The sequence below is a fragment of the Bos indicus genome, chromosome 8 (assembly GCF_029378745.1).
Source record: "Bos indicus isolate NIAB-ARS_2022 breed Sahiwal x Tharparkar chromosome 8, NIAB-ARS_B.indTharparkar_mat_pri_1.0, whole genome shotgun sequence".
Lineage (NCBI taxonomy): Eukaryota > Metazoa > Chordata > Mammalia > Artiodactyla > Bovidae > Bos > Bos indicus.
In genome coordinates, this window is record NC_091767.1 from 73,280,590 (window position 1) to 73,306,583 (window position 25,994).

General features: G+C 47.1%; 1 protein-coding gene across 1 annotated transcript in view; it reads right to left on the reverse strand.

Moving 5' to 3' along the window:
• The window catches only part of EBF2 (EBF transcription factor 2), a 222,170-nt gene extending 199,152 nt beyond the window's left edge, over positions 1-23,018 (reverse strand). Inside the window, exons 1-6 of the mRNA XM_070794947.1 lie at positions 22,519-23,018; positions 19,924-20,080; positions 18,798-18,861; positions 18,471-18,526; positions 17,899-17,972; positions 11,034-11,102 (exon numbers count right to left, since the gene is read on the reverse strand). Coding sequence (XP_070651048.1) covers positions 11,034-11,102; positions 17,899-17,972; positions 18,471-18,526; positions 18,798-18,861; positions 19,924-20,080; positions 22,519-22,649 — 551 coding nt within the window. The 5' untranslated portion in view covers positions 22,650-23,018. The remainder of the gene's footprint in view (positions 1-11,033; positions 11,103-17,898; positions 17,973-18,470; positions 18,527-18,797; positions 18,862-19,923; positions 20,081-22,518) is intronic.
• Between the last annotated feature and the right edge of the window lie 2,976 nt (positions 23,019-25,994).

The following is a 25,994-nucleotide window of genomic DNA, read 5'->3' on the forward strand; positions in this document are numbered from 1 at the left end:
TCCTGCCACGATTTCAGTGAGAGTAGGAATTTCTCCCTTACTTCCTTCTAGAAAGCTCCTCTTAGATGGAAGCAGCTGCCATGTTTCTCACCAGCTCTGGTTCCCTGGTAGTCTTGAGGGGCTAGGACAAGTTAAGTTTAGAGGAGAAACTTTCTGGAGAACAATCACTCCATTAATTACCTGGTCCAGACTGATAAGAGGCTGACTCCCTATAGACTTGAGTCTAGGCTGCCTAATGGGTTTGGGGCATCTCGTCACTCAACCACTTTCCTTTTAGATCAAGTGGCTCCTCCAGAGCAACTCTAGGTCACTGCACAGAACAGAACAGAGCCACAAAGAAAAAAATCTTACAAGATTTCAATCAACAAAGAATCTGGTCAAGCCCTAGTAAGTAGAACCCTAACATGGTAAACAACCTCCTGAAATGCAGAAGACCTGGGTTTGATCCCTGAGTCAGGAAGATCCCCTGGAGAAGGAAATGGCAACCCACTCCAGTATTCTTACCTGGGAAATCCCACAGACAGAGAAGTCTGGCAGGTCCATGGGGTTGCTTAGTCAGACACGACTAAGCACACACATACAAGATTTAAATCTTAAAATCATCTGTGGACAATAACCTTTTCATCTCCTTGGGATATGTGTCCTATTTTCCAGACACTGGGTCTGGTAACCCCTTGGCTGGGTCAAAAAAGAGACCCAGAAAAGCTTACCCAGACCTGTTTGCTCGAAGAGAAAGCAAATAACTAGAAGTTCTAGAGAGTTCTCTCTAAGTGAACATGTAGTCCTCTCCATCTTTCCTAAATTCCGGGTCCTTTGTTCTCCTCAAAGCCAGCCAGACAACTTTGGGGAAAGATATCTTTCTTACAAACAAACGTCTATTTCTTATTTCCAACATAGCACAATTTCAGAGTACTATTTTTCCATTCCCGGACTCACCTCCTTCCTGCCAAATCTGCTATTTAATCACCTCACATGATTTTCTGAAGAAGAAGCTGGAAGCTGAAATATACCACTATCTGTTCTGAATAACGCCATACACCCAGCTGGGCCTCTGCGTTACTTATAAATGGTTCAAGTCTGGCCTTCCGAAATTCTGCTTTCTTACAAGCATCCAGACTACTAAAAAATTCACAGATTGCCAGATGGTACAACAGCAGTTCTTTGCAAAGGCTCTGAGCTTCCCAGTGAACAAAGGACGCGTACTCATGGGGACAAGTGGCAACATCAGCAAAAGCTCTGCAGTGGTGGGTGTACTGGGGGGGGAAGCGGGTTGTAGGGAGGTGAGAAAAATGGGCCTTTCGCCTCCGTGCCTGGTATCTGGTAGAGAAAAACTGACTCCCAACGGCTGCTGCGGGTGGAAGAAGGAATACATGCCCAGAAGAAGTTGAAAGAAACAAAGCAGGAACCGGGATGTTTTATTTCACAAAATCTGAAGCTTGTGCTCATCTTCCCAATTCCTGATGGAAATCTTTTGGGGAGCAGAGAGGCAAACACATCTTTATTCCTGGGACTAAAAACATGCATGCTCTTCCAACTTGGCTAGTTCCTCATGCCAGGCCTAGAGCATTGAACTTGCAAGTCCCAGGACCTCCATCCCTGAGTTAGGGTGATGGAAATAATGCCCAGGCTTTAGCAGGTAAACATACAAATTCCCAAAGAGCCACAAGAAGAAAGGCATTTGTAAACTACTGTTAACGTCTTTCTCACAGTTTCCTCTACATTCATTCTCCATGCACTCTCAATGAATCCTCTAAGTTCTCTCTCCAAAATACCCACCTGACCATGACACTGCACTAGTCAGAATCCTTTGCTATCCTCCTGCTGCCAACACAACAATGTCAAAGTGCTTGTGTAAAGGCATGTAAGGTCTTCGGCGATCTGGACCCAAATAATATTTCCAACTGCCCCTCCTACCCCCTTCTACTCATATCTATGCACCTCTAAAACTATAAGCAGATTTAAGAAATTCTTTCCTTTCTACATGCCTTTTCCTATGTACTTTCCTTCTCCTAGAATCCCTTTTGACCTCAACTGCATATGTCCAAGTTACAACTCTTAGCCCCTCTACCACTGCCTAGATGAAATTCATTTCCCCACTTCGGATCTTCTAGAGTTTTATCTCTCCCTCTTCCATGGCACTTTTCACATCTCACATTGTATCATGGTTATTTCTGTACATCTTTTATTTTTCATTCTGAACTGTAAGCTCCTGACAGTAAAGCTGTGTGTCTATTCAATCTTAGTATTCCCTAAGAGCACCCTGCAAAGTCCATGGCATGACAGGCCCTCGATAAATATTTACTGAATGATTCATTCTGCCTTACAACCTGAGTGATCTGTTCTTGGCATTGTTTTGTACCACTCGGTCATTGAAGGGGGAGATTGCTAAGTGATTGTCAAATACAAGTGCTTACACGAAAGGTCCTATAGAAACTGGCAAAAGACTCAGTGATTCAACTCTCTGATGTCCGGCAGTCAGAGATTAATCTGCCAACGAATATTTACTGAGTGTCTATAGTATCTGAACCACTGGTTAGACACTGAGAGACCAAGGCTAATAATTATTTTGACTTTTTTCAAAAGATTCTCTTCCATCATGCACTATATGGGCACCATACACACATTCATGATTTAACACAACAAACAACTCAACGGGAGAGGTAATACTATTAACACTATCACAGAGCTAATGATATTAGAGTCAAGGCTTAAGAGACGTATGGTGTCTGACATCCAAGAATTACAATATAGTTGGAAATGTAAGGCAAGCCCACACAGGGAAAGAGAGAACAATATCATACATCCTAACAAGAGCGAGGTTATGTGACACATATCAAGGGAAAAGACTTTGACTACAAGAATTGATATCTTTGGAAATGTAGAATCTGAACGAGGTCTTAAAAGGGGGATCAGATTTATATTGGCAGAAAGTTGGGGGTGGGGGTTCCAGCCAGGACAGATGTGTGCAAAGGGAGACGATGGGGCATATTCAAGCCTGTGTGATGGAACAAATATCTTGATTTCACGTTGATTTTTGGAGAAATAAATGATGGGACTGAAAAGTTGAAACCTCTCTTGCACCCACTCACCTAGTGTTTAGAGCAGTTTTACAGTTTGTAAATATATTTCTCTCTGTGTGATTATTTAAACTGTCAGCTCCATTAGAGTAGAATCATGCCTGTCGTATTCCCTGATGGTGTCTTAGAGCCAGGGATTCACAAATATTTGCTTAATAACTGAACTACAGAAAAAAAGTCAGTAAATGAATGAACAAGGGAGTGAATCAGCGTATAGACGTCTAGCCTAGTTTGTGTCAAATGCTGAAGTTCTGAAGTCTAGGAAGACTGGTCAGTCAAGTGGAGTCAGTATAATTCTTAAAAACCCAGAGGAATGAATAAAAAAGGATGTGGTACAGATAAACAGTGGAACAGTACTCAGCCATTAAAAAGAATGAACCAGTGCCATTTGCAGCAACATGGATGAACTTGGAGACTGTCATACTGAGTGAAGTAAGTCAGACAGAGAAAGAGAAATACTGTATGACATTCTTTATATGTAGAATATAAAAAGAAATGATACAAATGACTTTACTTACAAAGCAGAGACAGACTCATGGACTTGAAGAATGAGCTCATGGTTACTAGTGCGGAAGGATGAGGGGAAGGGATAGGGAGTTTTGGATGGACATATACACACTGCTATATTTAAAGTGGATAACCAACATGGTCCTACTGAACAGCACAGGGAACTCTGCTTAGTGTTATGTGGCAGCCTCGAGGAGAGGGGAGTTTGGGGAGGAAAATTTTAAATAAAATTAATTAAAAAAAAAAAAAAAAAACACTAACCCAACTACAGAAATGAATATCATAACTTTTCAGCTCTTTAATCAGGAGGAGGAGAATGACTTTCTCAAAGGAAACCCTGTTTCTTGTTTACCACTTGGCTCAGGTTGTCATCTAGTTAAGTGTTTCAACCCAAAGGGACATTTTTCTACACCAGAAAGTAAAGGAGTCCTTCTCCTACCTGCATCTCCCCAAAACGGCCAAGAAACTAGCAAAGGTTTTACTAGAAAACAAAGGAAGAAGAATATAAGAGAATGATGTTTCACTTTGGTTAAATAATCTGTGTTTTTTAGTGAGAAAATCTAAACCTCTCGGAGAGAATGGAATTTTCACTGTTAAAAAAAAGAGCTAAGGGCCACGATTTCGTAGACTCTTCACAGCACTGGACTCCACTACCCTGGCAATGAGGAGTCTGTGCAGAGATGGCACATGTGAAGAGCTCCTGTAAATTACTGATGAGTGAGGAGGACGAATTAGCATGTCTGACACCCAAATCTGGGCCTTGGCTAGAAGCAGAGGGTTTAGAGCTGGAAGGTAATGTAAAGGTCATCCATTAATCCATAGCACTTCATTTTACAGATAGGGAAACTGAGGCTTAGGGAGGCAGCTCATGACCTCTGTGACATTAGACAGCTAAGTTACTAAATGATCTGGGGTCAGAGCAAGTGTTCTGATCCTAGTCCTGGACCATTCCTGCTAAACCATGCTGTCTCTCTGAGGACCGATAGTCCATCAAACCTGTCACACCATTCAATGTGACTTGTGCAGTCTCAAAGTTCAATGATACTTCAGAGGCCAGTGATCTGGGCTTCTCTGGTGGCTCAGCAGTAAAGAATCTGCCTGCTAATGCAGGAGACGTGGGTTCAATCCCTGGGTCAGGAAGATCCCCTGGAGAAGGGAATGGCTACCCACTCCAGTATTCTTGCCTGGAGAATTCCATGGACAGAGGAGCCTGCCAGGAAGTAGAAACTAACAATAGAAACTAACACAACATTGTAAAGCAACTATTAATTTTTTAATAATTTTTTAAAAGTACTGTTTCTATGCTGAAAGGGACAGTGAGGTTAAAAGTAGAATCTATATCACAAATCAAGAATAGATGAGTATGGAGTTTCATTTGATAAATTAACTGAAAGAAAAACTCCAGTGTTCAGAATTAAGGCAACACCCTCTAGCATGCATGGAGAGTCAATAAGGGCTTTACTTCCAAAAGGTATGCTCTGAGAGCTCCCCTTCCACCAATAACACTTTGCAGAGTTCAGTGATACATGGATAGAGGAATAACAAATACAGCCCAGAGGAAAGAGGATCCAGACACTTCTCCAGTGAATGAGGTAGTCGGTGAGGCATAGAGAAGCAGGAAGAGCATGTACCAGTTGGCAAGGAAAAGGCAAACGAGAAGCCTGGACCATAGGGAGAGCAGCAGATGAAGATGGCTACCAAGATGGTGGCAGGAGAAAGGATCACTTAGAAAGAAAAAAGAAAACAAAATTAATAGCCATTAGGATGGCAACTATCAAAACACAAAACAAAACTAAAGGAGCAAATAACAAGTGATGTGGGGATGTGGCAGAAATGGAAACCTTTGTGCATTGTGTCTGGGAATGTAAAATGAAGTAACCAATATAGACTTGGCATGACAGTTCTTTATCACATGATGTACCAGTTGAACTTTTGGATATGTTTCCAAAAGAATTAAAAACAGAGACTCACAGAGATATTTGTACAAGCATGTTCATGGCAATATTACTCACAAGAGCCAAAAGGCTGAAGCAAGCCATGTGTCCACGGACAGATAAATAAAATGTAGCATCAGCACACAATGGAATATTACTCAGTCTTTAAAAAGAAAGAAATTTTGACATAAGTCACAACATGAAGGAAGCCTAAGGAGGATACGATTCTGTGAAATAAGCCAGTCAGAAAAGGATAAATAAAATATTATATGAAGTACCTATGGGAGTCAGTGGGAGAGGGGAGAGGCAGAATCAGGATTTAATCAGTACAGAGTTTCCATTTGGGAAGATGAAAAGAATTCTGTAAATGTATGGTGGTGATGGTTACACAGCAAGGTGAATGCACTTAATACCTCTAGACTATACATTTTTAAATGGTTAAGATAGTCAATTTTATGTTATATATATTTTACCATAATTTTTTTTAATTTTTAAAGGGAGATAATATCAGAAAAACCGCTCATGAGCAAATAAATACCAGATCCTTTTGCATAAACGTTTTGAATGAAGGTTATTCTGATGTTTGCTTGGCTTCTTGAAAAATAAAATAAACAAAACCCATCAAAATTTACAATGGTCCTTCTGGAAGCAGAAGCAGAGTTCATAAATATAGAAGACCAAGATACAAAGACAAAACATTGGGATATTTATCATGTGAGAAATAGGTTGGAGCTGCCCTTTTAACAGAAAATATCATGGGCAGAGGCAGCCTACAAATATCCAAAAAGAACGCTTGTCCTCTCCTCTCATCTGACTTTTCATGAGGCTACAAGAACAAGAACAGTAAACACTCTTTATCCTTCTCCCAAGTCAGTGAGAACGTGCCTAAAATCCTCTTTCCATGGACCACCAAGGGCTTCCCCATGGCTCAGACAGTAAAGAATCCGCCTACAACACAGGAGACCAGGGTTCGATCTTCCCTGTGGCTCAGACAGTAAAGAATCCACCTACAACACCAGAGATCCGGGTTCGATCCATGGGTCGGGAAGATCCCCTGGAGAAGGGAATGGCTACCCACTCCAGTATTCTTGCCTGGAGAATTCCATGGACAGAGGAGCCTCATGGGCTACAGTCCATGGGGTCACAAGAGTCAAACATGACTTAGCAACTAAACCACCTCCACCATCTGAAACCCCAAAATGTAAATCAGTGTGAGTCTTTTTATTTTTATTTACCACACAGAGATCTTTATGGACAAGGTGTACCCTGAAGACCTCAGTAGGGAATATGTTTTCATTGTTGACTTTGTTTTGTTTTGTTCTGTTGAGGTTTTTTTTTTTTTCTTTCAGATAGAAACTTTAGATTTTTATATTCAAAATGAATAAACGCTACTGCCACGCTGTGCACATGTTTCTACACAGAAGGAAGGCTCTGCTGGGGACCTGTGATTTAGCAGCAAGTCCTACTAGGCTGTGTGTTGGCCTGGCTTTTTGAAAAGGGGTGTGGCTGCCCAAGAATTCACAAAAGCATGCTTCAAAGACAACTGAAAATAAGAACTAAATTTATGTTTCTAGAGAGATAAAGGATGGCAGTCACATAGGCAGGGGAAAAAAAATTCCCAGGTCTTAGGAAACGGAGAACACAGTCTCTGATGGGGATGCCCCATTGTAAAAATCCAACGATTTTCAGTTAAGGAGCCATGAGGTTGAGGAAGCTATCTGTCGTATTTCAAATAGCCTATTAGAAATGGACTGTCTGCCCAGGACGTGGTCAAGTGGGGCTAAGTGAAAAGTCAGGTTGTTTCATGTTTGAGCTGGCAGTCTATCAAGTTAGCGTGGTAATATTAGCAGTTCTCGTCCCAATCAGAAACTCTGATTGGCTACTGATGAGATTGCTGCTGCTGCTGCTGCTGCTGCTAAGTCGCTTCAGTCGTGTCCAACTCAGTGTGACCCCATAGACGGCAGCCCACCAGGCCCCCCTATTCCTGGGATTCTCCAGGCAAGAACACTGGAGTGGGTTGCCATTTCCTTCTCCAATGTATGAAAGTGAAAAGTGAAAGTGAAGTCGCTCAGTCATGTCCGACTCTTCTCGACTCCATGGACTGCCACCTACCAGGCTCCTCTGTCCATGGGATTTTCCAGGCAAGAGTACTGGAGTGGGGTGCCATCGCCTTCTCCATTGATGAGATTAAGGACATTTAAAAAAATTATTTCTTTATTTTTGGCTGTATCACTAGGCTTGCAGGATCTTAGTCTCTGACCACAGATCAAACGCCTACCCACTGCAGTGGAAGCATGGAGTCTTAACCACTGAACTGCCAGGGAAGTCCCAAGATCAAGGGCATTTCTGGGATGAGATTTTTCCTTCCCATTCTGTTGTACATCTTCAAGTAATAAAAATTAAATTACAGCTGGATTATGACTTGTTCATTGCAGCTTGACAGGCAAAATCTTGCAGAACCTGGTTCTGCAAAGAAAACAATAAAAGGGGTCCCTGGCGGTGAAAAGTTTGGGAACCAGTCTTGAAGGGTCCCTTCCTCCTCGCCAACTTGCACAATTTCAAGGGAATAAACCGGCTTCCCTAGAGTCAGAGTGGAACGTGGCTGTTGTGTGAGAAATTCAAAGATAGTGTGAATTAACTGCATCTGGTTAGATGGAGTGAGAAGGAGGAAGAGATAATTAGTCAGTGTATAGGAACGAGGGCAAAGAAGAGAGTTCTATATTTACTCAGAGGAAATCCAAAATAGACTACTTAGCACCTGTTGGGTTATCTCAACCCCTTAGCTCCTGGGTTATCTAAACATCTCTAAGGTGGCAGGTGTTGAACCCAGGGACCAGAGGCACTGCTTGATAACACAAGCCACCCATCCCACCTCTGACAAAGGGAAGCCTGCCTTCAATTCTCTTCCCCGTCCACAAATGAGAGGAAGGAGGCAGAGGCAAGCCCCAAAGACAGTCAGGAACAAAAAGACAAGATTCCAATAGAGGAACAAGCAGTATCTTCACACAAAAGCTCTCTGATGAGGAAGCCGAACAAATGCATCTGTTTATAACAAGATGAGTGCTTTAAAAAAAACCTGATCCCTGGTCAATTTATAGCACCCTTTGGTATGCATGTTTCCACATGCAGATGCACAACATTTCAGGAGTAACACATATTACAAGCGACGCAGAGACATCGTCAGGCTGTTTAATTGTGCACCAGCTAATAAAAATAAATGCCAGCGTCACATAAAGCTCCTTAAGACACAGCTAAAATACAATTTCCACCTTCTCAGAAGAATTTAAAGTGTTCTAGCACAAACAGTGAAGGCACATAACCTGAAAATTTTTTCTCTCCATAGATGTCAAAAGCCTATGTACATTAACATGTGTATTACATGGGAAGAAAACATAGCGTATTTCTTTCTCCTTGCATTCGGGCTATACATAGTTTCTTAGAGAAAGGACTGCCACTAAATGCAGAGTCTTTAGAATGTGTGCTTATGAGATGTAAGGTGCAGGTAGGCATTTATGGGTTTGCAAACATTTCTAAAGCTGGTTTATGGGGTGTTTATTAGAAGAAAAGATATCACAACCATGATGTTAGAATACCTCCTGAAAGAGGAGCTAAAGTTGGTTTTAAAAAAAGGACTAGACAAAGGTAAGTGAACTCAGTGAACATGCTGGAAAGGACTAGATCCGTGTCTACACTGCTCTCATAGGCTTCATATCCTCCAGAGCACCCCAGGGTATACTAGGAAGCTGGGAAATGTTGTGTTGTTAGTCACTAAGTCGTGTCTGACTCTTATTCAACTCTATGGACTGTAGCCCCCCAGGCTCCTCTCTCCATGGGATTTCTGCCTTCATACCTTCTCCCTTCCACAAATGAAGAGAAGAAGGCAAAGGGAAGCCCAGAAGACAGTCAAGAGCAATTAGACAAGATTCTAATGAAGATTCCAAGAATACTGAAGCAGGTTGCATAGGTTTCCATTTCCTTCTCCAGAGAATCTTCCCAACCCAGGGATCAAACCTGAGTCTTCTGCATTAGCAGGTGGGTTCTTTATCACTGAGCCACCAGGGAAGCCTGGGAAATTATATTACGTGTGATCGTATAAACTGGGACAGAGAGTGCTGGGAGGAAAGGACTGTGGCAATAAGAGCATCACAGGCCAGAAGTGAGGACAGCTGTGTCCCAGCACCAGCTTCACTCCAACCAGATGTGTAACCGTGGGCAAGTCATATCACCATTCCTGAGTTCAGCCTTTTCACCGATCAAACGAGGAAGACAGCTGATCCCACAGAGTTCCTACAACTTATTAATTTTAAGCTTCTATTTGCTTTCAGAAAAACTAAAGGAATTCCAAAGAACTCCCTCAAATGGGTCTCACTTAAACCTCCTAAGATGGTGAAGGCGCTCTATACATCCAGCAAACATTTCCTACTTGACTGTCTTCTTCCTCCAAGCATCTCAGGGAATATTGCAAAACTGCCATGTATATTTTAGCAACCTTCTGCAACATCCAACAGCAAGCCATACCCTCCAACTCTATACCCTCTGTGACATCATTGAGCAGAGATGTTGAGTGCTGTGTCCAAGGTCAGAAGCTAGGATAGGATCAGAATTCCAGCCTCCTCATTCCTAGGGCTATGCTATACTTTCCACAAAGAAAGCAAGCTGGCTTTCTGGGAAGAATGCCAGAGGTTCCATTCTCCCAACTGAGAATTTGTTGGAATATTGGAATAACAACTTTAGAGACTGCGGCCGCTCCAATCCATTTCAGGACCTGTCTAGAAACACAAAAACCCAAAGAAAGAAGCAAGAGGGAATTCTTCCGTTTTTTAACGAAAGAGAAAAAATTAGGGGTGGGAATATGGGATTTCTTAAAAATTACATGATTGCTGGAAGTTAATTTGGTATTTCTTTACTGGTTTGTAAGTTCTGGTTCCAATCACAAAAACATACAGCCGAGGAGGCCGAAATCACATTTCAATGAATTAGCATCTTGTCCCAAAGAATCTTTTCCACTCTGAACATAACATAGGACCTGGAATGCAACCCTCTGTGGTAGAAAGGAACCTCCCCCTGTGCAATGGAAAGCTTGTCATCATCCCCAAACTATAATTTAATTTGACAGTCTTCAAGCCCAACAGCAATCACAGAGAGTGATGAGGAAGTGACCGAGTAACTTCGGGTGCACTGCCTCTTCTAGGAAACTGCACTGCCTCTTCTAGAAAACTAAATGAGACCCTATTTCTGCCCGGTGGGAGAAATGGCATTCTTCACCACCGTTTCCCATTAGGCTGAAGTCAGAGAACCTGGAAAAGATAGAGACATCTGTTCAAAAAGGAAGGTTCTGGTTTCTTCCAAGAAATGCCAACCAAAACAAGAAAACACATGTCAGACTAGCTCCATGCCTTGAAGGTAACATGTAACCAACCTTATGGCAAAGCCCAGTGATCAGTACTCAGAGCTGAGATTCTAAAAGAGAAAAACCAGAAATGCTTAAAATAAAAAAATCACTTTTTCCCCCTACCTGTCGATGATGACAGGGTCTGAAGGAGTCTCATTTCGGTTGCCACAACTTTTCTTTTCGCAACACCGACTGTAGGTTGGGAAGGAATGAAAAGAGTAAATGAAACGTGTTAAAATCCAGAAAGTACGGTGAGCATACAATGTTAAGAACATTCACAAAATTGAGTACATTCTTGGTAGCTGCTTAACTATCAGCTGCTTGAGCATGAATGTATGGCTATGTTCAAAAACACTAAACATGAAGCCCAAGACTATTCATCCAAATTCTCCATTTATGACTTATAAACTGGTAATTCTCAGCAAATCACAACTTTCCCCAGAGCTTTATTTGTAACCTGAATGATGGATACTTGGACTTTAAGATCTAGAAGGTCACCTCCAGCTCCATGTTGAATGATTTTATTATTATATATATATTTTAGATCTTTGTGTCTTAATAAATACTTGAAGGAATAAGGGAAAGGAAGAGCTATTAAAAAAAAAAAAAAAGACCCCAAGTAGCTGCCTGAATTATTATAAACCTTAATTACATAACAACTTTCTTCACAGAACTCACTGTACTTTATAATCATTCATTCATCCATTTATTCATTCATTTTCATCATTTTCTAAAGGTGAAGGAAGATTACCAGAACTATGGTGTGCATTGTCAAATGGGGGGAAAAAATTAAGCAGGGAACTGTAAAAAGATATCTCTAATCATTTTCACCAGGTCTGGAACAGAAATGGAACTTAGCATGTGGTAGGTCCCATCCTGAAAATTCTGCCTCCCGAGACTTCCTTTCTACCATCTGGCAAAGTACTGGGTACCACTGGAGAAATGCTTGTGGGATCATCTGAGATGAAGAGAGAAAGAAGGGGCCCTAAGCAAATACAACAGATGGAGATGGGAAGGACTCAGTAGGACCTAAAGAGAACAAAACACTCCCCTCCAAAAGGCATGGAAGACCTAAACAAATATGAAAAGAGCAAGGGAGGCTGGGTGGCCAGAAGCACAGGAAAATCACATCCCCATACTGCCTGTCTGCTCCTTGTCAGGACCACAGACTTCAATTTTTTAAATCTTTTCTTAAATCATTTGTATTGGAATATAATAACTTTATAATGTTGTGTTAGTTTCTGCTGTACAACAATGTGAATCAGTCATAGGTATACATATATCCCCTCCTTCTTGGCCCTCCCTCCCAGCCCACTTCCTCATCCCACCCCTCTAGGTCTTCACAAAGTGCCTAGCTGAGCTCCCTGCGCTGCACGGCAGCTTCCCACCAGCTATCTATTTTACGCATGGAGTGTGCATATGTCAACGCTACTTTCCGAGTCCATCCCACCCTCCCCTTCCCCGCTGCGTCCACATGCCCATTCTCTACGTCTGTGTCTCTATTCGTGCCTTAGAAATAGGCTCACCTGAACCATTTTCCTGGATTCCACATATCCGTTAATCTACGATATTTGTTTTTCTCTTTCTGACTTCACTCTGTATGACAGACTCTAGAGGACCACAGACTTGTAAATACCTCTCTCAGCTCATCCAAGCACATGGTCCACCATCACAGTAGTTGGTAAAGGACATAGTCTTGACGTGGCTTATAAAAGCAGCACTATCATCCATACCACTTGGAGAATACATCTCATAAACACCAGCAATAACCAAATTTGTGTAAGTGTTGCCCTTCTTGTGATAGCCTCTCTATGGTTTAAGATGATGCAGCACAATAGAAGGATTGGCTAAGTGGGAACTGGAGCTCTGACATCTAACCCAACTTTGTCATTAGTCAGCTGCATGAGTGTAGTCAAATCTCTTTAACCCTTCTGGGCTTGGCCTTCCTGATACATGAAATTAAAGTGTTGGACTAGATTATCTACAGTCCCTTCTAGGTTTAAGAAGTCCACGAGGCTATGAAATTCCTTCAATTCAAAAGTGGCAACAGATTAAGGAAAAGGATGAAGCCATGTGGTAGCAAAGACCCAAAGGCCCAACACCAGCCCAGTCTTAGATTTGCTTTCTGATTCTCCACAGTGCACTCTCTGATCCTCTAAAGAACTATCAATAAACAAACAGATACTTTTAAAAAGACATTTCAAGTTCGTATGTCATATGTAGGGATGTGTGGATTCTTCAGTGAACAATTCTACCATTCTCCAAAAGTTAAAAATACGTGAGATATGCTTTAAAAAACTTTCACCCAATGGGCATGATAAGGCTTGGAGAAATTTAATCAAATTAGTAGGAAGTAAAAGAAAGCTTGTTTCAACTTTCTTAGATGCTAGCATTTGCCGCTGAAACTTTCTGAAATAATATTTTGCCTTTGAAATTATATTAAGTATTAACTTTGAAAATTCCAACCCAGTAGCCTTTCCCTTCTCCAGGGGATCTTCCCAACCCAGAGATCGAACCCAGGTCTCCTGCATTGCAGGCGGATTCTTTACCAGCTGAGCCACAAGGGAAGCCCATTCCCAACCCAGAGATCGAACCCAGGTCTCCTGCATTGCAGGCGGATTCTTTACCAGCTGAGCCACAAGGGAAGCCCATCCCAAGATTAACACCAATAAAAATGCTGGCCAGCTGCTCTCCCACTTCCCAAAACCCTTGTCTCTTTTCCCAACTCCTTACCCATCCCATCATTGTTCCCCACCTCCCTCCCAATTCCTATCCCCCACCTCTATTATTTCTATTGCTTACATCATCAGAATAATACCTTTGCGGCCTAAACAAACCCTTTTTTCTTAGCAAGACAATTTCAAAAATCCTATCCACGCTAGGTATCTGAAGACCTTCTAACGAGACTCTTCTTTGACATCACCAGCAGGTCAACCCAACCTGAATCTGTGTGTGAGTCTAAGTACAATCTAATTACAAGAGAACACATTCGGAATGTGCCAATCTATTTAGTTTGAGAAGGAGTGATTCTGAGGAAGCCAAGTAAGTTTGCAAAATTGCTCAGCTGAATTCAGCTGCTCTCCGTGGGGACTTTCTCTGGAGGAAAAGAAAAATAGATAAAAATGTAAGCCTGGTGCCAGCGAAATACAATGTGGGGAATCCACTCAGGGAAGGAAATGATATTCCAAGAAAAATGCAGAGAAACTTTAGGGTCCAATCTTCCACTTTCCAACAGTAACATATTTAAGGACAATCTCTAATGTTAACACTCAGAAAAGATGCAACAAGCACTCAGCTGTTGGACTATAATAGTGAAGGTAAAAAAATTATAGGAGTGGACTGTATTCACCCCATCTGAGACCTTCATCAAATTTCTCTGGGTTAGCCAAAGCTAATTCTTTTTTTTTTTTTTTTTTTTAAGAAAACGGCTCATCAAGATGTCCTGGTTTTTCTTTATTTGGTTTCTTAAATGACATTCAGTCCTCAAACCAGCAACAGTAACATAAGCAAAGGGAAGTAGAGAATATAAGACTTCCATGAACTCACATTCCCCAAACAATCACTCTGAGATCAGGGACATGGGGCGTTGACATGAAGGACCAGGTCCCTGAATTACTCAGATAACCAGCTCAAATCTCCCTTCTTTTCGGTGTAGACACAAAGCCTGTGTGACCAACTTCAGGTTCACTTACTGTTATTAAAAGGTTTCTTAGGGATATTTTCTAACAAGCCAGTCACTGTAAGTCCAAAAGTATTTTTAAAAAACTGAACAAGACTGAAAAATAAGAAAAGATGGGAAACAAAGAGGAAACTGAACTTGCACTAGGTTAAGGCTGTGTCTCTAAACTCCACGGGGAAGCTCTAAAGTACTTTTTTTCCCCTAATGAATGAAAATGAAAGCTCTTCCTCCGCTCCTCACTCGGCATGGTTTGGCTTATTTTACTCTAGTCCTTATTTGGAGAACCTTTTACCTGAAATACTCTCAGCCTGCTCACAGGCCTCGTCTACCTTCCCTATCTCCTTGTGGGACCTTTGGAGAAGGAAAGAGGAAAAAAAAAATCAAACCAGTTGGGGATGAGAGGTGGGGAATAGGAAAAATTTTATCACAAGGCTGAATTTTTCAGAAAGGGATCAAGATAGGGGATAAGCAAAGGGGAAAAAGCGCCAGTCTTGGGCATAGAGTGTCCAGCCAGCCAAACTCTTAGCCAGTGTGCCCTTTCCCCTCCAAAATCGTTTTTAAAATTCAACCCTCAACTTTCAAAAATCTGTCTCTAATTTCAAACTCAAATAAGCGCACAGCATGGTAGCTTTTGTTTTGTTTTCTTCTCCCCAACTCCTCCCTGCGATTGCATAACAAAAGTGTCTAAATTCACACCATCTGGCCGATAAAGACACTGGCCCCACTGCCCGGCTGGCCCATCTGATTAGGGCCCCGTCTAGCCTGCGCCTTGTGGCGAAAAGTCACAGCTGTGGGGTTTGCTCCGGCTCAATACAACTCTGTTATTAGCCAGCTGTAGGCCTTGAGACGACTTCTGTTCAAATTATAATATCTTTTAACCCTCTGAGCATTGAGGGCACAGGGGTGGCTGGCAGCGACATAACAACTAGATTTCTCCTTGCTAATAATTGGCAAAATGAACTGAAGCAGGGAAGAGAGGAGTGGAGACAACTGGGGAAGGGAGAGAAAAGTTATACCTAAAAGAGATTTATTTTATTGCCCCCCCCCCAAAAGCAAAACATTGCTTCATGAGTTTTTGTTTGTTTGTTTGTTTGTTTTTGTTGTTAAGCAAAGGTGACAGAACAAAAGCATTCAGGAAGATTTGCAGGTATGCCACAAATACCATGCAAACGAAACTCTGTATGTGGAGTACCCACTGAGAAATGGGGCTCATCTGACTCCTTCCTTAATCACTGACTGTGATAACTGACTCAAAACATGGGAAAGGGAACTTTTTTTCCTGATTGCAGAGTCAACCAGCTCTGACTGACAGATTGAATGGGATCCTCCCTTTCAGATATATCCAAATCTATCACTCCAGCTCATCTCCCAGCGCGCACGCACGCTCGCACATATACACACATACACACACACAAATACAGACACAATACCCATTCCATGGATCATTTATTTACCCATAATTAATATGTGTTTTAAATTCTAGTTTGGGAAGAAAATAGCAGAGCATCTTCCCAGGTCTCAAATGAAGAGAAGTTACAGTACATTAAATTTTTATATTGTGTTACTAATGCAGACTAAACTAGAGGCTTTAAAAATTGATGCTGCTACTTAAACAGCATAAAATGAGGTGGATTTGATTGGGCTTAAAAATAAAAATGTCAGCCTGAACTACAGCTGGATGGGGTGTGCAAGTATTATTTAAAGTGATAGGTATAATTCGTCAGACAATGGGCCAGACTTGGGTTTTGTTTTCTTTTTTTGTAAGAAGATAATCTCTCCTGACAAAGATGTTTGAAAGTAGAAAAAAGAATTTAAAAGAGAAAAACCCACCCTTCAATTAGCCAACCAAATCAAAACATTCTGACTATTTAACCTAGGTATCACATGCAAGTTCACCTTGGAATTGTATTTTCTTTCTGAATGTACCTATCAAGGAACCCTGGGATAACGGAGTACCGATCTGCTTACCCACACCTCACCCAACTACTCAGGCAGGGAACCCTCAATCCCTCAGCTGAGGCCACTGACAGAGCTGAACTTTGCAGTTGGCAAAGTTTGTTTTCCTAATACTTGGTCAAAACCAAAACAAACACGTCTGATTGTAATGGTTTCTTCCTGACTGGGTGAGGAGGGAGACGAGACCGCCAGGAGCTGCCCATAAAACAATTCAAACTAAATCAGATGGCTTGCAATTACCCAAAGCTAGCAAGGCTGATGTTGGAAGACATTCACTGAAGCAGTAGCAGAGTATGAAAGAATTGAGGCTTTCTCTCCAATCAGAGATTTTGGAGGAAGAAAACCCTGTGTGGATATAAACATTGAAATGTTTATAGTAAAATAACCACTTCTTCCCAGAGTTTTCTTTCTATATCCTTTCTCCTTTGCTGTGGGATCCCCCATAACTAGCACATATTAGACACTCAATATACATTTGTTGAAAGAATGAATAAACGTACAGATGAATTTCTTCTATTAAAAAATTTTTTTTCTTCTGGTCCAGGAGAAGAAAGGACCCAAAATGAAATGAATTGATCTCAGAAAAGAAAATGGGAAATGGTATAGGAATCCGGGTAGATTGCACCTTTTACAACTCGGTCGTCAAAATCCAGCTGTTGCTCCAGACCCCGGATCTACCCGGTGAGGTTCTCTCCTAGTTCCTCCCATCCATTGCCCGGTAGTTCATCCTGACCTAAGAAACTCCCCTGGCGCAGGAAATCTAGGGAAAGAAACGTCCCCGGAAGAAGAAAACGCTCCTGCATCACAGGCAGGTGCCTCATCTGGGGGACAAGGGGGTAGCACCCCCAAAATGGGCCGCTCGATTCTCTCGCCTGTCCAGACTGAGTCGTTCCAAAACCTTGACTCGGTAACTCTACAAGTGGCCCCTCATGGACATCTACCCCTAGAATGCGCGGGACCGGCGGGAACCGAGCCCTGCGGACCTTGGACGGCGACAGGCTCAGGGAAAGTCCCCATCCCAAACTCGACCCGCGCCTGCCCAGCCCCTCCCCGCGTTCTGCGGACCGCTGGACGGCAGGTCTTCCACGGAGCAAACTCGTGCCATGCATAGGGGTGGAATCCTGGGTGCTTCTGGGCTGCCTTTTCGACTCCTGATCAATTTTTTCCTAGAATCTGAGTTTTAAGGAGGAAATCCAGCCAACCGGCCCTAAGAGCAAGTCCCAGCGAGGCCGCCCGCCCAAGCACGCCACCACTCGCCAAGGTCATCACCGGGGACGCAGGCAAGTCAGCGCGCCCGGAGCTGCTCACCTGCCCCGCGTTCCAGCTAAGCCCGCGGGAAAACACGGCCCTTACCTGCACATCACTTCGTGTGTCAGGAGAACTCGGCACATTTCCGGATTCTTATTTTGTCCCTCGTAAGCTATGGGCTGAGAAGGAGGCGCCGGCAGGGAGGGACAAAGAAAAGGGGACGTTAGAGCGAGAACAGAATCGGGTTTCTTCTCTCTAACCACCACTTCCTCAGGAGTCCCGCTGCTCGCACTGAACCTGAGTTGTGCCTGGTTAACTCCAGCAAAATACCAAGAGAAAAGTTTGCCCTAGTGAGGACATAATTGTTGCAAAAGGGAATGTTTGTGTGTGGTGGGGGTGGGGGGTGCTGAATCTCCCAATAAGTCCTTCCCCTCTTCATCCCTCTGTTTGCCTACTCCCATCCCCAGAGCCTCCCCAACCAGAAAGAAACTGGACAATTAGGGAGAGAGAGGGGGAAAAATCTTTTTCCAGAGAAGACAAAGTGTCAGTTGATGTGGAGGGGCTGTGAAGAGTGACCCAGGAAATCTCAAAGACAGACAGGGACGGTGGGGAGGAAGGAGAATAGAGGGCCCACAAGCCGAGGAGTGGGGAGGAGGGGAGTGAACTGCCAGGCTCACCTGCTTGGTGACTGAGTCAATGAGTCTGACGTACAGGTCCTGCTCCGTGCGGACACCTGCCAGGGAGATGGGGCGGGCATGAGGTGAGCACTGGGGAGCCCCTCCCGAGCACCCCAAACCTGTCCCGACGCCGGGGGACCAGGGCGGAGTGCAAGCTGAGCCGTCCTGGGGTCAGAGACCACCAGCCCTTGCCCCTGGCTCGGAGACAGCTTCCCAAAGCCCTGCTCTCCCTGGTCCTGGAGGATGCCTGCCAAAGACCAGGACAAGGTCAAATGCCTTCCTTAAAAGAGGCCGGCGAGGGCGCCTCAGGGGGTGCAAGGAGCTCACCGTTGCTGTAGAGAAGCTGTAACTTGTAGTGGGTGCCGTTATTGGTCTTCTCGTTGCCTTGTTCCTGAAAAGACAGAGACCCTTGCTTTCCATCCCCTCAAAATTATAAAAAGAGCAAAGGGACTTCCCTAGCCCAACTCCCACAGCCTTTCTCTTGGTCACTCAGCAGCTTTGAACAGACCCCTGCCCAGGCCCGGGTCAAAGGGCAGGAACATTGGACACTGGCCACGCTCCAAAACTTTCCAAGGCTCCCAGGCATTTGATCCTCTCCAACAGTCTGTCCCTGCCCCTTAAAAATGTCCTCAGAAAGGCGACCCCCAGACTGGGGACCACCAGACACCATATCCATGCTGCGTTTAAACAGACCCCACCTAACCCATCGGATGCTGCAGAAAGGAAAGGACCTGTTACTTGGGAGAGCAGCATTTGGCCATGTCCCACCAGGACCGGAGGCTTGGGGCAATGAACTCAGGGACCCAGGCCCAGGTTCAAGAAGAACCCTAGGAGGAGCCTGCTCCCAAACTTGAATTGTACAGCTGAGGAAGCTGAGGACTGAGGCCCAGAGAAGGCAAGAGATGTTCCCTTCCTCCCACATTCTATTCATCTGAGCTCCAATTCAGCGCCCACACCTTGGCCTGGGTTGGAGGCTGGCACTGCTGTGGGAACCAGAGTAGAAGAGAAGGCTAGGGTTGGGGCGGGTAGTCCGGCAAGCCAAGACTGGTTTTTGTGCGTTTCTACCTTGTATCTATCTTACCCACCCTGAAGCGATCGCAGGTGCAAAATAATAATAATAAATAACCCGGAGAAGGGCAGCGGCAGACTTGGCTATATGTTTAAATTATGTATGCTCTTGTCGGAAGGATATCTGCTCCGCGGTCAGTCCGTGACCACGCTCTGCTAATGATCCAGGAGTCGGGTGAGCAGCCACCAGCGCCCCTGCGGGAGGTGCAGGCGGGAGAAGGTGCGGGGAAATCCTACTGATTTAGGAGGCTGGGGGTGAGAAGCCTCGATTTATCATCCTTCCTGATGGGAGCGGAAAAGTCTCCGGAGTGACAGATGGGATCTTTAGTGCTTTGCAAGGAGGTAGTTATGAGACCCGCGAGGGGAAGAGAGGACCTGCGCTTACTTTGTCGTTCTCCACAAAGTCTACGAAGGCGGTGCGCTCGATCTCCACCGGCTGCCCCTGCCTGTCGTAGAGCGCCAGGACGAAGTGAAAGAAGTTGGATTTCCTCAAGTTGGAAGGAGGCTGTTTCTCAAAGTGGGCCCGGGACAGGGCTACGCCGCTGTGCATGAAGATATACGGTGGGGACACAGGACACGAGGAAAGAGAGAAAGACACGAAGTTACCAAACAGGCCCAGGCAACATAGCAGAGAGTTAAGGGTCCGTGGCCCCGGTCCAGATTTCTGGACCCTTCTGGCCTTTTTCTTCTATTATGATTAAGAAGCAGGGACTCCTTAGAGGAGTCACAGCTGTTCCAGCCTGCGGGCATCTCACTCCCGGGAGCTCAATCTCCAGCCTTTAGTACAGACCAAGGAACCCCGACTGCAGACCAAAGCCCGGAGGGTCCTCCCCACCCCCAGGGGCCCAAGTCTTGTCCCCTTCGGCCGCCCCCATCTTGTTCCTCAAGTAGTTACCCTAACTGGGTCAGTATTCGGAGCTGGGCCCGGAGCATAAGGGCTAAGAGCCTCATCACTTTGAAAGAAGTGACCCTTTTCCTTCATCTTCATTGGAGTTACCTGTCCTGGCACTATTGCCCACAATGCCTCCCAAACCACTCAGAAAGGCGGTGGGCGAGAACCCTGAGGGGGCCGGACGGGAAGCGCAGAGGCCAAGGCCAAGTCCTGCGGAGAGGCCTCACCTCCTGCTTCCCTCGCTCTTCCGAAAAGTTGCGCGCGGGCTAGGGGCAGGGCGCAAGCCCCTTTGACCAGTACTAGGGATCGAGGCCCACCACGGACGACGTGATCCTGAGGACCCCGCCCCTGGAACTGCTGAACTTGCGAGAAGCCGAAATGTTATTAAGAGTCAGAGCGCGTCCTCGCCTGGAGCCGACAGTCTCCCGGCTCAAGCCGCATCTCTGGGCGTCGCCGGCCAAACCCGCTGACCGCGAAAGCCGCGTTGGCGGAACCGGGAGATACCCTGGAGCCTATTGAGTCTGTGCACACGCCTCCCCGCCGACCTGTCGCGGCCGGAGACAAACTGGCCGCCAGATCACATTTAACGGGAGACCCGGCGCCCAGGAGAGCAAGCAGATGGACGTAGCTGCTCGGGGCGCTGGGGTCGCCGGGCGTCTGTCCCTAGGGCGCGAGAGTACTTTCACTCTTTTGAAGAGTGTAAGATTTTGACTAGAATCCCCCTTCGGACTGCCTGCTTCAACTTTAACAATTACTGGATCGGGGAAAGGAGGAAAGTAGAGGAGGTGTCTTTTGAGAGGTCGGCTAAGGGACTGCGCCGAGGCACCCGCTCTGCGGTCCTGCCTATTTTCCCTCGGCCCGCAGCCCAGCGAGTCCCCCAGACGGCTAAGAAAGCCGCCGCTGCGGTGGCGAGCCATCTGCTCCAGGACACTGGCGCCCCCGGGCTGAGGCAGAAGGGAGGGAGCTGCCTCCCGTCCGGGTCTCCCGAGCGAAGCGACTTTGGCTTCCTCTCCTCCAAGGGTGGCGGCCCGCTTCGCTCTAACCGGGACACCTGGAGTCCTGGCCTGGACAGGAGTCATTTCTCCGCGCCGTGTCGGGACTCAGAGAGGGTTGGCCAGGAGAGCCGACAGAGAGGCTGCAGTCATGGGAAGAAGTTCGTGGACTCCAGGGCGTTAAAGAGCTGTCTCCCGCAGACAAGGTCGTGGAGACCACACATCTCAGCTCCATAGTGGTGATGCAGGAGGGGAACCAGAATGTCTTCACGGGGTGGCAGCCTAGACAAGGCGTTTCCTACCCCTGCACAAGGATGCTCAAAACAAAGTCAACTTCAGGGAGTCGTATAACTAGAGGCTTGTGATCCCTGAGCTTGCCTCACGTCTCCTTTCCTCCTTTCTTCCCTCTGTGGTTCCTTCTACTGTTACTCCCGGTCTTTTCTGCTTAGTCTCTTCTCCCCTCCTCACCCCCGCCTCTGTGCGTATGGTCCACTCTTTTATTTCTGCGCCCTGACTCTCCAGCCTGCCCCCTCCCTGGGCGCCCGGGGGATCTGCCTTCCCCGGCAGGCGCGCTCCGGCTTCTCCGGCTCCTCCAGCCGCCGCCGCCATCTGGCCGTGGGCTCCGGGCCTCCAGGAATCGCCCGACAAGATGCGGGAGGAGAGGCGCTCTCAAGGAGCGAGACGAAACCCGAGAGTAGCCGGGAAGCCGGCTCTCCTCCGGCGGCCGCCGGTCTGGTTCCTCACTCTCCTTTCCTGGCCCGGCCCGCCTGCCAGGACTGGGGACCAAGCTGAGAAGCATCAGATACTACTTTGTTATTTTTCCTCCCAAAGAGTAGTCTGCGGAGAAGGAGTGGGGGAACCCAGGCAGTTCAGAAACTCGAGTGTTGGCGGAGGGGTAAGTGTTCCCCTAACAGCAGCGACCTGCCGGCCGGAGGGTGAGCCCTAGCGCGCGGGGCCAGGGCGACAGATGCGGAGGAGAGAGAACGAGCGAGAGCGAGACCAGCGATGGGGATGACACACGGAGACAGACAGTGAGAGCGAGAGAGGGAACAGGCGAGAGATCGCGAGCAGAATCACTCTGCGGCCGTCCCATTACCTCTGCGCCGCGACATTGGCGTCCACCACGCCGACGTTTCGGACCCAGGACCTGACCGAATCCATCTCGGCGCCCAGCGATTTCTCTTTTAGAGCTGGTCCTCTTCCTAAAGTATCTTGGATCCCAAACATTTAAAAAGTCTTATCTACTGTCGCTTTAAAAAAATGAGTTACAACGCTGTCCTTGCTTTTTCCCAACGTTGCCACCAAGCCGTCTCCTCCAAAAGCAATCCAAGAAACGGGATCAAGTGCTCAAGTTTGAGTCTCTCTTGGGGGAAAATAAAAAAAGATAACCTGTCCTTTGCTTCCACGCGTGAGGTGCGGGCTGATGTAGCTAAACTTTGAGTTATATCCTTCGCAAGTTCAGATCTGCCGCTTCAGGCCCTCCGCCTTAGGTAGCTCGCATCCTTCCAGTGGCAGCGCTGCCTCCAGAAAGTGATCACAATTTTGAAGCATCACCTGTTCTGGGAGAAACAGGAGGAGATTGATGGCTGCCTAATCTCTCCCCTTCCTCCTGGTCCCCCACCCCCCCCTCCCTGCTCCTCCCCACCGCTCCAATTTAAAAAAATTAAAAAAAAAAAACCCCAACAGGATCAGTAGTATAAGAAAGGGGAAGACCCGGAGTCGAGAGGAGGCGGTGGCTGCGAACACTGCGGAGCCGGGTTACAACCGCGCGCCTGCCCCATGAATGGGTTACTACGGCCCCAGGCCGCGGGAGGCGGAGCCGAGGCCCGATTAGGAGCCTCATTTGCATGGACGCTCGGGATTGGCCGGCGCTGGGCAGGCCTGGTCGACGTCCTTAGGCGGCGCGCGCCACGCTCGGCGTTGCCTGTAGTCCGGGAGGTGAAAGGGGACAGAAAGCTGCGGGCTCTGAGTCTTAGACCGAACCCCGTGTGTGTGTGTGTGCATGAGATGGGGGCCCGCAAGTCTTGCCCTGAAGTCGGGTAGCCTGGCCCTGCCGGCTGGTGCGCGCCGGATAAGTCTGGTCACGGCAGCTGGAAGCTTCAGCGAGCCTGCCTCTAAATGCGGACTTTCGTAGCCTGCGGGAGGCGTATTCATTCCCAGGGCTGCTTGGGTTCTGTGTGCAGGTCTATGAAGAAGCGGAATGTGACCACATGTACTTAATGTTTTGTGCAAACGTTCCCGAGAGCAACCCAGTTCCCCGGACGGGCTCTCTCGAGTCTCCTGGAGTTACTTGGTGACACTCATTTTGTGAGCGGTTTACACGTTAAAAGACAAGGATATATGAATGAAAGCGGAGCGGGGTCGGGGGTGGTGGGAGGGGGACGAACAAGACTCAAGTGCTATTCAAATAAATAGGATGTCGGGGGAAATGGTCTGAGCGCTAAGGAAAATACCCCCCGGCGGACGCGAGCCGGAGTTGCACCCGGTGCAGATGAGAGATTGCTGACAGATCGTGGCAGGCTGAGTGCGAGAGCTGCCCGGCGTTTGTCCCGGGAGCTCCCTCCAGTCCCCATTCCCTCCCGCCGCCACCCCCACCCCCAGTTCCCGAAGCCCCCGGGGGCCAGCAGAGGAGCTGCGGGGAGGCAGCGGGGCAGTTGCGGAAACTTTGCCCAAAGCTCGCGGTCGCCACGGTGCTGGCCGCGCGGGCTGAGGGCCGGGAGGCGGCGGCAAGCTCCGCCAAACAGCTGAAACCCTAGAAGGCTTTTTAACTACGCCGGGCAACTCGCGGTGCCTATTAAAAAAAAAAAAATCTTCCTGGCTGGGTGTTATTTTCTGGCTTCTCCTTTTGTATTCTGATCTGTGCATAGATCTGCTGCTGAAATCTAGAACACCAGCGCGAAAACAGATTTGAAGACAATGAATGCAAATCTGTGCTCAAAGACCATCTGCCGTGGAGGAGACAAATCAGCTGTTCCGTACAGTTCGAGCGGCTGTGCCCGGGCCTCCCAGCCTCATTACCGAGAGGGCCCGGGCTAAAGCCTGGGTTTCATTCTGGAGACTTCCTCACCCCACCCCTCAACACACACTTAGGACGCAAATCTGAGTGCGCCTTGACTCCCGACGAGATCCCTTAGGTGTAGCTGATCGCTCACAGTTGAACTGCGAGAGTTTGCCGCTAGAGGACACAGCACCTTTGCAACTCGTTTGCCTGGGAGGACAGGAAGCTCGCACTTTTCAGAAATGCCGCTCTCCTGAGAAAGCTATGGATCTGCGCCTCCACGCTACGCCCAGAGCAAACAGCGACCTGACTGAGTGGACCGAACGCACTCTGGAAGCGCAAGGGACTCTACTGCGAAGATTCGCTTGAAAACCGACGCGGAGTGGGAGAGGGTGCGCGCAACCTCATTACACAAACCCGGATCCCGGGATTGGGGTGGTTGATGGTGTGGGTAGGGGGACCATAAAGCTTGTGAAATCCCCACCTCTGGTTTTTGTCGACTGTGGCACCTCCACCCCAGGGCTCTGGATTGGTGTCCTTGGACGAGAAAGGCAGGGGTGAAGGGCGATTGGGCATAAAAATATGGAACTATGGAACGGGACTGTTGTAAAAGCCAAGTAAGATGTCCAAAGAAGAAAGGAGGGTGGGCGGAAAATTTTGTAGGATGAAACTTACTTCTTGTTTCAGCTGTTTTATGCAGATTTTATGGGTGATTTCATCCCTGCAAAAACTAAACACCTGGAATCTTCTACCCCGGCCCCACTCTCTTTGTAAATTTCTCAGAACCTCAAGTAACCACCCACCCCCCATCTTCATCCTCGGTTCGTGCCCAGAGGAGCCAACGAGCTCCTTGGCAGAGAGTGTTGAACAGAACGTGAGGCCCTCAAGACTTTTGGAGGAGGCCAGCGATTTTTTTTTTTTTTTTTTTATCCCCAGGGGGTCTCTGACCTGCAGAGTACCAGAAAAGGTACGGAGCGCAGCCTCTAGGGACCCCGAGGCAGCAGAGGGCCCGGACCTGGCCCGGACCTGGCCGGGACCGTCTGCCCCTGAGGCCTGTGTTGGCTGGGGTTAAAGGGCAGACCCAGGGGCGAGGACACTGGCTCTTCTCTCCTGCACCAGCTGCTACCCAGATTATGCCCCTCAGGAAGCGAATGAATTGGTTCATTCACCCAGCTCCCTGCTGCCCGCCCCAAACCAGACGACCCTGCAAGGCGGGCGCCCCCACCTCACCTCCCAGAGACAAGTTCAGGGGCCTCAGTCCCCAGCCAGGAGGCAGTTTTAAAAATAGTGGCCCCGGAACCCTGACCTGGGTGTAGCGGGGAGCCGCTCCGCTCCTCTCCGGCTGCGCTAGAGGTGCCCTCCCCGTCACCGCGGCGCGGGGCTTTCGGGGCGAACGGTAGTCACGATGCTGCGGGCCCTGTGGGCTTCGAGCCACGGACAACCAAGTTCCCTCTAGGCTGGGACCGAGTTCCCTGGCTAGCGCAAGGAGAGTGGTAGAGGGGGCACGGAACTGGGAGAGCAGCCTTGGGCCCAGAAAGGCGGCGCTTCAGCCTTCGGGAAGCAAGGAGCATTTC